The following is a 13,544-nucleotide window of genomic DNA, read 5'->3' on the forward strand; positions in this document are numbered from 1 at the left end:
CATTTCCTTCTCCAGGGGATCTTCCTGAACTGAACTTGTGTCTCCTGCACTGCAGGCAGATTCTTTACCGCTGAACCACCACAGAAGAGCTCTTGATTTTGAATAATACCAGACAATTGGAGAACTACTCAGAAAGGTTATCGCCATGGCTCACAGGAGTACTGTGGCAAACCATTTCTTTCATATCCTGACATGCTGGTGTCTATGACTTTTCTTCCCACATTGCAGATTAAGTCATTTCATAAAAACCTGACTGAGAAATGTTAAACATAAATAAATCTCTTTACCAGAAAATATATTCTTTTTTTCATTACTCCAGCCTCTAAATTCTTAGACTGCTGGAGACAAATGTCATCGTTTCACTATCATGCCATCCAGCAGAGCAACAGTTCTAAAGTTCTAACAGTGGAAACACATTAAAGTTATTAGGAGAGCTTTTACAAAATTACTGATAGTAGAGCTCCAACCCCAGAGATTCTACTTTAATTGGTCTTTGGTGGAGCCCTGATATCTGTATCATTTATAAAGCTTTCCAGGTGACTCTACAGTACAGCTGAGTTAAGAAGCACTGCTACAGATTACTGTCGTTTAGTTGCTAAGTGGTGTCTGACTCACGATTTCATGGACTGTGGCCTGCCAGGCTCCTTCATCCATGGGATTTCCCAGGCTAGAATACTGGAGTGGGTTGCCATTTCCTTCTCCATGAGATCTTCCTGATCCAGGAATTGAACCCATGTTTCCTGCATTGGCAGGCAGATTCTTTACCACTGAGCCACCCAGGAATCCCACAGAGTATTACCTATTTACAGAATTTCCGTTTACAGAACTTCTATTTACAGAACTATTTAAGAGAAATTCTCTTAGCTCTTAAAATACATTGCAACTATAATCAGTAGAAACTCAATATTATGATAAATTCTCAATAGCAAATGCCTGTTCCTTGAACTTTATATCCTAAGTTATACTTAGGAACTTGTCTAATACATAGTAGATGTTCAACAAATATTAACTGAATGCATAAAAACTGAGATTCAGTCTTAAAGGTCATATGTTTCTAAGAATTTATTCATTTTTTTCTAGGTTTTCCTATTTTTTGGCACATAATGGTTCATAACAGTCCTTATCAGCCTTTTAATTTCTTTTTTTTTTCAAGGCAAAGACACACAATGTAATTTTGTTTATGTCAAAATCAGTGAAACAAAATATTCACTGCAAGGTACACACTTTTTTAGCATTAAAAAATCTTATATTTGAATATGAAATATCCTGCTGAAATTGAAAATATGTTTTATTTTTTTAATTTTTATCTTTAGTTTATTTTACTTTACAATACTGTATTGGTTTTGCCATACATTGACATGAATCCGCCACGAGTGTAACATGAGTTCCCAAACATGAACCGCTCTCCCACCCCATAATCATCTCTCTGGATCATCCCCATGCATCAGCCCCAAGCATCCTGTATCCTGCATCAAACATAGACTGGCGATTCATTTCTTACATGATAGTATACATGTTTCAATGCCATTCTCCCAAATCATCCCACCCTCTCCCTCTCCCTCAGAGTCCAAAAGTCTGCTCTACACATCTGTGTCTCTTTTGCTGTCTCGCATACAGGGTCATCATTACCATCTTTCTAAATTCCATATATATATGTTAGTATACTGTATTGGTGTTTTTCTTTCTGGCTTACTTCACTCTGTATAATCAGCTCCAGTTTCATTCATCTCATTAGAACTGATTCAAATGTATTCTTTTTCATGGCTGAGTAATACTCCATTGTGTATATGTACCGCAGCTTTTTTATCCATTCACCTGCTGATGGACATCTAGGTTGTTTCCACATCCTGGCTATTATAAACAGTGCTGTGATGAACACTGGGGTACATGTGTCTCTTTCAATTCTGGTTTCCTTGGTGTGTATGCCCAGCAGTGGGATTGCTGGGTACATCATAATGTTTCCTCTTTCATTTCTGATTTTATTTGCATCTTCTTTCTTTTTTTCCCCTCAGGCTAGCTAAGGGTTTGTCAATTTCACCTTTCAAAAACCAAATTCTCAGTTTGGTTGATCTTTTCTATTGTTTTTCTATACTCTATTTGATTTATTTTTGCCCTAGTTCTTATTATTTCTTTCCTCTGCTAAAATGTGGGCTTAGTTTGTTCTCCTTTTTCTAGTTCAGACCAATAGCAAACAAAAATGTTGAAGGAGTAATCTAAAACCTCATGACAAACAAAAGTCCAGGACCAAGTGGTTTCACGGGTGAATTCTAAAATACATTTTACAAATAATTAATGCAATTTTTCTTAAATTCTTCCAAAAAAACCAGAAGGAATATTTTCGAACTCAAAACCTGAACAAGAAAAACAAAGCTGGAGGCATCACACTTTCTGGTTTCAAACTATATTACAAAGTTATAGTAATCAATACAGTATGGAACTGGAACAAAAACAGACATATAGACCAATGGAACAGAATATAGAGTCTGGAAACATACCTGTGCCTATACAGTCAACTAATCTTTGACAAGGTGCCAAGAACACAATGGGGAATAGGTAGTCTCTTCAATAAATGGTATTTATTTAAATGGTATAATAGGAAAATTGGATAGCCATTTGCATGAGCCCTTATCTCATACCACGTAATAAAAATTAACTCAAAAATCTATTTCATCTAAGAAAAATCTAAGTCTTTCATCTGAAAGACTTAAACATGTCTTTATTAAACTATAAAACTGCTAGAAGAAAACATAGAGAATAAAGCTTCTTGACACTGATATTAGCAACAATTCACTGATCATAACAGCAGATGCACTGGCAAACATTGACAAGTGAAGTTGCATCAAACTAAAGAGCGTCTATACAACAAAGGAAACGATCAACAGAGTGAAAAGTCAACCTACCTAGTGGAAGAAAACATTTACAAACCAAATGTCTGATAAGGGGTTAATATCCAAAATATATTTAAAAACTCATATAACTCAAGAATTAAAAAAAATAAAACAATTTAAAAAATGGTCAAAGGACCTGGATAGACCTTTCTCAAACAACAACAACAACAAAAAACAGACATACAAGTGAACAAAAGATGCATGAAAATACGTTCATCATCACTAACTATCAGAGAAATGGAAATCAAAACCACTAGGGAACATCATTCACATCTGTTAGAATGGTTATCATCAAAAAGATAAGTGGAAGAAGATGCAGAGAAAAGGGAGCCTTATGCATTGTTGATGGAAATGTAAATTGGTGAAGGCATTATGAAAAACAGTATGAGGATTCCTTGTAAAATTAAACACAACTACCATATGACCCAGCAATTTCATTATGGGGTATAAATCCAAAGGAAATGAAATCTGAATCTTGAATAGGCATATACTCATGTCCATTGTAGCATTATTCATAATATAGTTAAGATATGAAAACAACTTAGAAGGCCCTAGATGAATGAATAGATAAAGAAAATGTGGTACGTACATACAATGTAATATTATTTAGTCTTAAAAAAATGCCATTTGCGACAGCACAGAGGAACTGAAGGACATCATGCTGATTGAAAGAAGCCAGACACAGAAAGACAAATACCAAACGATTTTGCTTATATGTGGAATCTAAAATAGTAAAATTCACTGAAGCAGAGAGCAGAACAGTGGTTGCCAAGTGCAGTGGTGAGTGGGCAGGGGTGGGGTGAGATGGAGATGTTGGTGAAAGGGGATGAAGTTTAGTTATGTAAGATGAATGAGTTTTGAAAATCTAAAGTACAGCATGATAATAATGACAGTTAAAAATGCTGTGCTTTATACTTGAAATTTGCTAAGAACATAAATTTAAAATCTTCTCAACACACACACACTCTAAATACATAGAAGGGATGGATACACTACTTGGCTTGATTGTGGTGATCTTTTCATGATGTATTTATTTATCAAAACATCAAGCTGTACACCTTAAATGTACATTATTTTTAGGTATCAAGAATACCTCAATTAATTAGCTTTTTTTAAAAAAAGAAAACTGGGGAGAAATGAAAACTTCAGAAAATCTATTGAACTAACCAAATAAGGAATTTTTAAATAAACAGAAAAGGCCAGCCAAGAGTAACAGAGTCCCAGTATGGCTAGTAAAGGTTATGGACACCAAACATATTCCCAACCATCTTTTATTCCAACAAACAGGTTTATGGGACAAACCAGGCATAAAGTGGCCCCAAACACTCAGTCATTGCCTTTAGTGTATTCTGCTCCTGAAAGGAGACCAGATCATGGAACAAAACATCCTTCTAAAATATATGACCTGGAATATTAGAAGTACTGGTAATACATTTAGACTAGGCTTTGACCCGAAAGTAAAAGGAAGGCGACCACAGACTCTCAAACATATATCCCCAAATGTGAAATCTCCTCAATATAAACGACGTGACTAGTCAGACTCATTCTGAATTTGTGTATCTTTCTGTTAAACAAACCTCAGACACGTCCAAGAAAAACAAGGCTGATAACACACAACATTAGATGAAGAATAACAGATAAATCTTGCTTAGGGGCTCACTTGGGCTGAAAGTTTTAAAACCTCTTAAAACAAGTCTTGTGAACCTTAATTGGATGTTATGATAGAGATGAGGTTAAATTTTTTAAAGAGAAAATTTCTGTTTGAGAAGCCAAATCATAACATTAAAATTTCTCTTTTGGTATTATTACACATCAAATCTTAACATTAAAAATGTCTTTTGGTACTTATCATTATAAAGTTTATAAATTATTTGCTAACTAAACCATCTATTCGTGTAAGTATCAATATTATTATGGGAGAAAAACTGTGTTTGCAATTAAAAAGTCAGAGGAGTTAGCTTATTTTCCCTTAGCACGATTATTATGAAATGACGAGGTTGAATGATCTTCCTTATTCCCATGAGATAAGACTCCTTGGGGCTATTTATTTTAATTTTTCTATGTTTATATTGACAACACTCTAGCAGCCACATCCCTTTAGAATAATATCATAATCTTAATTTTTTTAGGCACCTCTATGGTGTGATGATTTTATCTCTTGTTCATGTAATAATTTTGTTCAACTCAAAAAAAATTGTATTCAACTCAAGAATTCAATTCATGGACTTCCCTGGTGATTCAATGTTTAAGAATCCACCTTCCAATATAGGAGATACAGGTTCTATCCTTGGTCCTAGTTGGGGAGTTAAGATCCCACATGCCCTGGAGCAACTAAGCCTGTGAGCCACAACTAGAAAGAGCCAGCATGCTATAACTAAGACCAACACACCCAAAAATAAATAAATAAGTACTTAAAAAAAAAAGAATGCAATTTAAAATGTTTTAACTTAAAAAAATGTTTTCAACCTTTATAGGTATGCCTTTTGTTTGTTCCTTGGCCATCTATGAAGTTGACAAGTTTTTCATCTAATCAGTAGTTGGGATTTAATAAAGTACTCATACTCAATGTATTAATCTATTCTATTAATCTATTAATCCATAGTGTTAATTAGTCTGGAGATTGATTTGGCATTTCAGAAAGTAAAAAAGGTCATAAAAGACATTTAAATCTTCTTCAGCCACCAATGCAAAGGTTGACACTATACTTAAAAAGTATCAGCTGACTAAATGCAGTCATAAATGAGCTACAATGAACACCTTTGACCTTGACCTTGACACAGACCTAATACAGTGATACGTGTGACGTCAGACACACTACTCTTTTTTTAAAAATTTATTTATTTTAATTGGAGGCTAATTACTTTACAATATTGTGGTGGTTTTTGATGTACATTGACATGAATCAGCCACGGGTGTACATGTGTCCTCCCATCCCGAACACCTCTCCCTCCTCCCTCCCCATCCCATTTCTTTGGGTTGTCCCAGTGCACCAGCTTTGAGTGTCCTGTTTTTTTTGCAGCGAACTTGGACTGGTCATCTATTTCACATATGAGAATATACATGTTTCAACCCTATTCTCTCAAATCATTCCACTGTTGCCTTCTCCCCCAGAATCCAAAAGTCTGTTCTTTATATCTGTGTTTCTTTTGCTGTCTTGCATAAAGGGTTATTACCATCTTTCTAAGTTTCATATATATGCATTAATATACTGTATTGGTGCTTTCTTCCTTTCATAATAGGCTCCAGTTTCATCCACCTCATTAGAACTGACTCAAATGTGTTCTTTTTCATAGCTGAGTAATATTCCATTGTGTATATGTACCACAATTTTCTTATCCATTCATCTGCCGATGGACATCTAGGTTGCTTCCATGTTCTAGCTATTGTAAACAGTTTTGCAATGAACATTGGGGTACATGCAGACACACTATTCTTAAGGGCCTTATGCATCTGGAATTCCTTTTGGGCAAAGTTAAACGACCCGGCTGAAGACAAACTTAGAGCTCTCAGAAACAGATCTTTAGTATTAAAGTGTTAAAAATATGGTCAAGTAATTCAGGTTGAAGGATTGTTTCTACTAAACTAAACATAATACTAGGTCACTCAGAAAAGTGAATTTGCTAGAAATACTATTTCAGAGTATTACATGGGAGAGGTAGAGAACTGCGGAGAGAAGCAGCAGCTTTTCGAGGCAGTTAGTACATTGTTTAATTCACTTGCAAAAAAACAAATGACCATCATAAAGTACAAGTAAGTAGACTTTGTTTTCTAATTTAAAAAATAAAAGCAGACATTATATACTACTTGGCAATTTGCAACAATTGCATTATTAGAGAAAGCCAATGAAACCTAAACGAATCTTATAGAAACTAGTAAAACTTAGAAAAAAACTTACACAGGGCCTTCTTTCATTGCTCAAGCCAAAGTTATAGCAAAATGCAATAATAAATGTTCCAATATCAGAAACTGGGGAAATCAAGCACTGATTCTTTTCTGTGAGCACAGAGAAAAGACAGGGGAGAAACTAAGCACATGATTTTGCTCACTATCTCTCCGGGTCAGGGCTGCTTTCCCAGCCTTAAGCACTGCCAGTTGAGAATGAAGGGTTTTATATGTAATGCTTGTTTATAATTTCACTGTGGTTTTTTTTCCCACTGATTTTTTTTTTTTTCCAAAAGATCGCTCTGAGAAGATGTTCTACACTCAAGGGGTTAACCAAGCCTCCTCCAAGCTCCTAGTTCATCAGGGAACATAGTACTTAACTCCAGAAGGAGAGTCATCATCTATTCCATAAAATACGTTTTCACTTCCTTTACAGTTTTATAATATTGGGAATAGAATAATTATTTTCTGATAGATTTAAAGCTATTAATATCAGACATTAATGTGAACAATGACATCATATCACTAGGACTGGAAAATTAGACTGGCAGATTAATGCAGCAAGGGATGGAAGTTACTTGGGGTGAACTGGAATGCTGACCATTTCACTACAACACACATTCTAGTTACCTGCTGGGCCTGTAAGGACATATACATTCATAACTTCTGATCTTTCCCAAGAGTTAATAAGGTGACTGAACTGAACTTGGATGTATAAATATGGAGTGGAGAGATGAGAGAAAACCCAGTAAGTCCTTTAACCGTTAAAAATGAATTGCCACATTCTTAGATATACCCATCATGTAAAATTAGACATTTAATTTTCAAATACATGAGTTGTTTAAAGTATCTTTGATATTAATTTTTTATTTGATATTAATTTCTCATTTAAACGCTTTCTTTGCTACAATCACTCTTTCAGTCTTTTATTGAATTCAGAATTTTATTGAATGGGCTTCCCTGGTGGCTCAGATGGTAAAGAATCTGCCTGTGATACAGGAGACCCAGGTTTGATCCATGGGCCAGGACGATTCCCTGGGGAAAGGAATGGTTACCCACTCCAGCAGTCTTTCCTGGAGAATTCCATGGATAGAGGAGCCTGGTGGGCTATAGTCCATGGGGTCACAAAGAGTGACTGAGAGACTAACACTAAATGTATATCACTAAAATAACTTTACTGAGACTTTCAATGTCTAAGTCAAAGATCTCTCTTGGTAAATGTCACATTCCACTTGAAAATATGTGGGTTATTTTCAAATATCTTGATATTAATTTCTAACATAATTCTACAGTGATAAGAGAACAGACTCTGTATGATTTCATTTCTAGGCCATTAAATTTTTGCACTTTGTTTTATGTCCCTGGAAATATTCCAGAGTCTCCTAGTTTACAGTCTATGGGAACTTGAATAGAATTTGTATTCTACTGTTGTGTGAAACCGTATAAATCTTAATTATGTTGAATTGCTTCATGGTGCTTTTCAGGTCTACTGTATCTTTCTACTTTTCTATATATTCATTTTATTAAATTTTGAGAGTTTGATACTGAAACACCAACTCAAAATCTTAATTTATCTACTTAAACAATAATTGTTATAGTGGAACTATATGTAACTTGGTTCTGTATTTTCAAAGTCTCCTGTAAATGTGTTATAATACTTTCATAATTAAAAAATATGCAAATGAATTTCCACAAAAGACCATCTATGGTAGACTACAAAATTGGTCCCAATTCTTTACCAACCTGGCGTCAAATGCCTTTCCTTGTAACATTTTTGCTCTCCCACACTGACTTTGAACTTGGCCAGGCTATTTACTTTGGCCAATGTACATCTTCAGAAAAAATGTGCAGAGCTATTTATCTGTGTGCACATACAGTAGGACACCATTCTTCAATAGGGCTTGTGTTGTGAAGTGACTTTATACTGAACTATACTGACTCTCATGTGAAGAGTTGACTCATTGGAAAAAACTCTGATGCTGGGAGGGACTGGGGGCAGGAGGAGAAGGGGATGACAGAGGATGAGATGGCTGGATGGCATCACTGACTTGATGGATGTGAGTCTGAGTGAACTCTGGGAGTTGGTGATGGACAGAGAGGCCTGGCGTGCTGCGATTCGTGGGGTCGCAAAGAGTCGGACACGACTGAGAGCCTGAACTGAACTGAACTGATACTGACTCTGATTCTCTTGAGAAAAACAACACATGGGGTGATTCAGCTCTGCAGTCCATTTTTTCCCTATTTCTTTATATTCCTACCAGATTTGGAAATGCCATTTGTTTGAAATCTTTTTTCTTCTTTAAATTCCTAAAGAATAGGTGGTTCACTCTTCTCCCTATTTTTTATTATTTCCCATCTACTGCAGTATGGGTTTATTCAATGCATTTTTTAAAATATTTGAAAGTCAAATAGGACATATATGTTTATAAATTTTAGAATTTTCATTCTGCTTTTTCAGTTCATTATAAGTAGACAACAACCAATATTTTTCATAGTACCTTTTTTTAAAAAAAAAGTGGCCACACCCTTTCTCTTTAAGAAGTTTTTTTTTTTAATTGGAGTACTTTGCAAAATGTTGTGCTAGTTTCTGCTTTACAATGAAGTATCTTAATAAAATCTTAATGACTGGGGTTTTAATATACTAGGTGACAAACATGGTAGTTTTGAATTTCACAGGACACCCATGTTTGATGATTTGCCAAATGACAGACTTTTGCTTGTGGTTCTAATTCATTCCTGAAGCGGTTTCTCAGTCTCTCCCTCAGTACAAGATGCTCACAATGTAACATTTACATTACTGACCCAATATGAAATTTCCCATACATTTCATACCAACTTTGTGAAACACATGTTTTGGCTCATCCCTACAGAATATTTCAGCATGCTAATTTGGGCAAACTATATAATAGGAATATTCCAAATTTGTACCTTTTGGCTTTACTGTGTACATTTATTTTCAGTTATGTCTCACAGTCCACCATGAAGCAACATGTAGTGAGGATTTACAAAGTTTTGATATTCAAGATTAAGAGAATAGGTGAATTCATAAGGATGAAAGATCTATTCTTTCTATTTAGCTCACAGATCTGGTTTGATATGAAGCTGGCCTCCAAAGAAGACAGACAAACTCACTAGTTGTTGTAACCAACAGGCTCATCTTCAGGGTAGACCCAAATACTAGAATGGCTAAATACTAGAACTGATCTGGTAACTTTCAAGATATGGCTTTTAGTCATGTTTCCCAGAGTATGTAATTTACACTGGGGCCTCTGTGGAACCAAAATGATCTCTAGTTATCAATGGATCCAGTGAGGAAACATCTATCGAGCTTTCACTATCTCTCAAATTCTGTACAGACCTGGAGGATACGGAAAAAAGTAAGACTTGGACCCTGATTTCAAAAAAATTCTCACTCTAATTAGAATAAGTTTATGTTTTCCTGAAACTACATCTCATCACTTTCTGTTGCTTATGAAAAGTCTAGAAAAATCAGCAGATGCATAGTTTGTCCTTCCTCTGTTTCACATATTATAATATAGAATAATTTTGATCAAACCTCTTCCTTGCCATATATAATACTTTTCACTGACAAATAAAATCTTTCATTAAAAATATTACCATAGTACTTTGTATTTTATAGTTTGGAGAAAAATCTAATCATAGACCACACAGCTCAAGAAGTTTTTACTTATCATTATTCTAAGTAAAGACTTTCCAGTCCAACACTTCAAGCGTTTTCCGTTCAGCTTAGGAACTGTGAGCCACTCTTACTTCCCCTTTCATCATCGCTCCCACTATTCACATCCCAACTTCCACAGCAGTTTCTATTCTTCCAAATTTTCTTACATGCACAACTCATCATTCAGGAAACTGAATGACTTTGGGGAACTTGATCATTAAAACATCTAAAAAATCATATAACCTTCATTTTCAAACTACTGGTAACATTAGAATAACATAATAGGCTATTAACACTAATATTTTTGTTTTTAGTCACCACAGTTGTTAAGACGGTACCAAAAGTATAATAAATTATGGAGCTATCAATACTACATCCATTTTTGAGAATTCATTTCTAATAATATATTTTCCTTCCAGTTCTAACATGAAAACACAAGAAAATTTGCTTGGTAAATGAGATAAATTCTACATAGCTTATCACATAAGGGCATCTAAATACCTAGCAGGAGATGGTCATATTCAATTCTTTGGGCCTGCCTTTCATTCCTTCACTCCGGACTTGGCACGCAACAAAATGCTACGCTTTACCCCCAAAGTACGGCTCCAGCCTGCTCCCGTGGCGTCTTGTAAGGGAAGCCTGTGCGTTCAGGACTTACTTGCTGCTGAGGCAGCGTCTCAGCGAGTAGGAGGCCCCTCCGCCGCAGGTGCGTGAGCACTCGCTCCACGGGCCCCAGGCGTCCCACAGGCCATCGCGGTCCTCCTCAGAGCGTGCGGTCCTGGAGCTCTGTGAGGAACGAGAGCACGATCAGTATGAGTCCTCAGCGAACCTGGAAACGTGTGTCCTAAACCGCGGGTGGTCTAGAGTGTCTGTACGTGATGGCCTTGTTGAGGACGAAGCTGAGCTCAGATTCTCAGATTCTTTCCAATTTAATAATATACATATGTTTAGGCGGAGGAATATTTGAGTGCAAGGACCCCAGGCTGTGACTGAAAAAGACAAGGGCCTGCATTAATGGGAGTGAATGGGAAAAGGCGGCCAGATATAGCAGTCTGGGTCAGAGGAAGGTAAACTGCACTGAAGTCAAAAGTTTCATGAGGCCTCTCTTTGCTTCTCTGTAAAGAGAGAAGCCGCACTCGAGATGTTTCTGCTCTGAGAAAATGGACATGTGCATACCGTCACAGCTTTCCAAAATTTAATGTTTTATACAATGGACTTTTTTTTTTTAAAATGAAGCAGCATCATTCTTGGTTTTTAGATTTGTCAATGAGAATAACTGTATGAATTAACTTTAGTAATACAAGGACTAGACAGACAGATTTGCTTGTTATTGACAGACTTCCTAGTGAAATCTGCATTTACTCTAAGGAAAGCTGTATGTGTAGGTGTCCATGTAGTGCTTCACATTTCTTAGAAGAGTTAAAGAGAAAACTGGTGCCAGTCTTATAATAGTTAATAGAACAGATTTCGGAGTTGGACACTGCTTGGGTTTGGATATGGATTCTGTTTTTTAACTAATTATGTGTTTGTGCACAAGTAATTTCCCACCTCTCTACATTTCAATTTGCCTTTCTATAAAATGGGGATAATATAACCATGCCACAACATCCACGTGTGTCCCTGTGCACATGAACGCGCACATGTGTGCGCACACACACACATACTGTAAAAAGACTAGTTATATAAACTAAACTTAGCACAAGTTTGAGTAAATCACAAATAAATATTACTGATTATTGTTATTATAAATTGAGAACATGTCTTTATGTATGTTCACAGTTGTATTAGTCTGTTCATGCTGCCATAACAAATTATCAGACTAGGTGTCTTAACAGAAATCCATTTTTTCACAATTCTGGAATCAAAGTCCAAGACCAGGATGCCAGCATGGTTGGCTCCCAGTGAAGACTTTCCCCTTAGGTTGAAGATGGCTGCGTGTTTACCATGTGGTCATATGACCTCCACTTTCTGTGAGTAAGAGAGGGAGAGTGAGCTCACTGGTGTCTCTTGTTAGTAGTGCATTAATCACATCACCCCCACCCTTACAACCTCATCTAAACTAATTCTCTCCTAAAGGCTCTGTCTTCAAATAGCATCACATTGAACATGAGGGTTTCAACATTTGAATTTGGAGAGGACATAGCTCAGTCCATATCAAGAGTTCTGCAAATAGCTAGTGGAAACTGTGGCCAAGTTACTTTACTGAATAAACCAGGTGATATCCATATATTAAAGGGGGTATCATTTCATGTCAAAGGCATACACATAACAAATGTTAAAATTTCAGAACTATATTTGGAAAAAGCAATTTGTAAAGAAAATGTGTGTGATAGGCAAATGATGGTTTCACATTCACTTTTTTCCCTCCGAGGAGACAGCATAAGCAGAAAGAGCATGGAATACAAAGGCAACAGGAGGGCAACCTTTTACAAAGCATTGTGAGAACCTGAGATGATGCAAGTAAAGTGACCACCCTAGAGTAGGCTGAATAAATGGTAGCTCTTATTATTTTTATTTTTAAAGACTTCCTCACACCCTATCTAGTTATACTCAAGGGTGCTGCTGCTGCTAAGTCGCTTCAGTTGTGTCCAACTCTGTGCGACCCCACAGAAGGCAGCCCACCAGGCTATATCACCCAGTTAGGAGGAGTCCCTGAAAAGGAAAAGAACATTGTATCACCTCTAGAATAGAAAACTATTTATTTTGAAGAAATGGGATTCTTTACAAACATGTTGCTATGGGACTAATTTTTCAAACTGACTACTCCTTGGAACTTTTACAACCTGTACAAATGAAGTCACAAACTTGGCCTTAGAGTATTATAGCAAGGAATGTCTAACTGGTACATATTGTATTTACATTCCTGAATCATTTGAAATAAGTAGTGGGATAGATAATGGTTAAAAGCAGAGACATAGACCAACTTGGGCTTCCCTGGTGGCTGAGTGGTAAAGGATGCACCTCGCAATGTAGAACACATGGTTTGATCCCTGAGTTGGGAAGGTCCCCTGGAGAAGGAAATAGCAACCTACTCCAGTATTCTTGCCTGGGAAATCACATGGACAGAGGAGTCTGGCAAGCAATAGTCCATGGGG

The 13,544-nt window shown here is 36.3% G+C and overlaps 1 protein-coding gene across 1 annotated transcript in view; it reads right to left on the bottom strand.

Annotated features, from left to right (window-relative positions):
- Nucleotides 1-11,623, bottom strand: part of ADAMTSL1 (ADAMTS like 1) — a 444,282-nt gene extending 432,659 nt beyond the window's left edge. Inside the window, exons 1-2 of the mRNA XM_068973576.1 lie at nucleotides 11,528-11,623; nucleotides 11,108-11,235 (exon numbers count right to left, since the gene is read on the bottom strand). Coding sequence (XP_068829677.1) covers nucleotides 11,108-11,235; nucleotides 11,528-11,623 — 224 coding nt within the window. The remainder of the gene's footprint in view (nucleotides 1-11,107; nucleotides 11,236-11,527) is intronic.
- Nucleotides 11,624-13,544: the final 1,921 nt, after the last annotated feature.

Source organism: Capricornis sumatraensis, chromosome 6 (genome assembly GCF_032405125.1).
Source record: "Capricornis sumatraensis isolate serow.1 chromosome 6, serow.2, whole genome shotgun sequence".
In the NCBI taxonomy this organism is placed as follows: domain Eukaryota; kingdom Metazoa; phylum Chordata; class Mammalia; order Artiodactyla; family Bovidae; genus Capricornis; species Capricornis sumatraensis.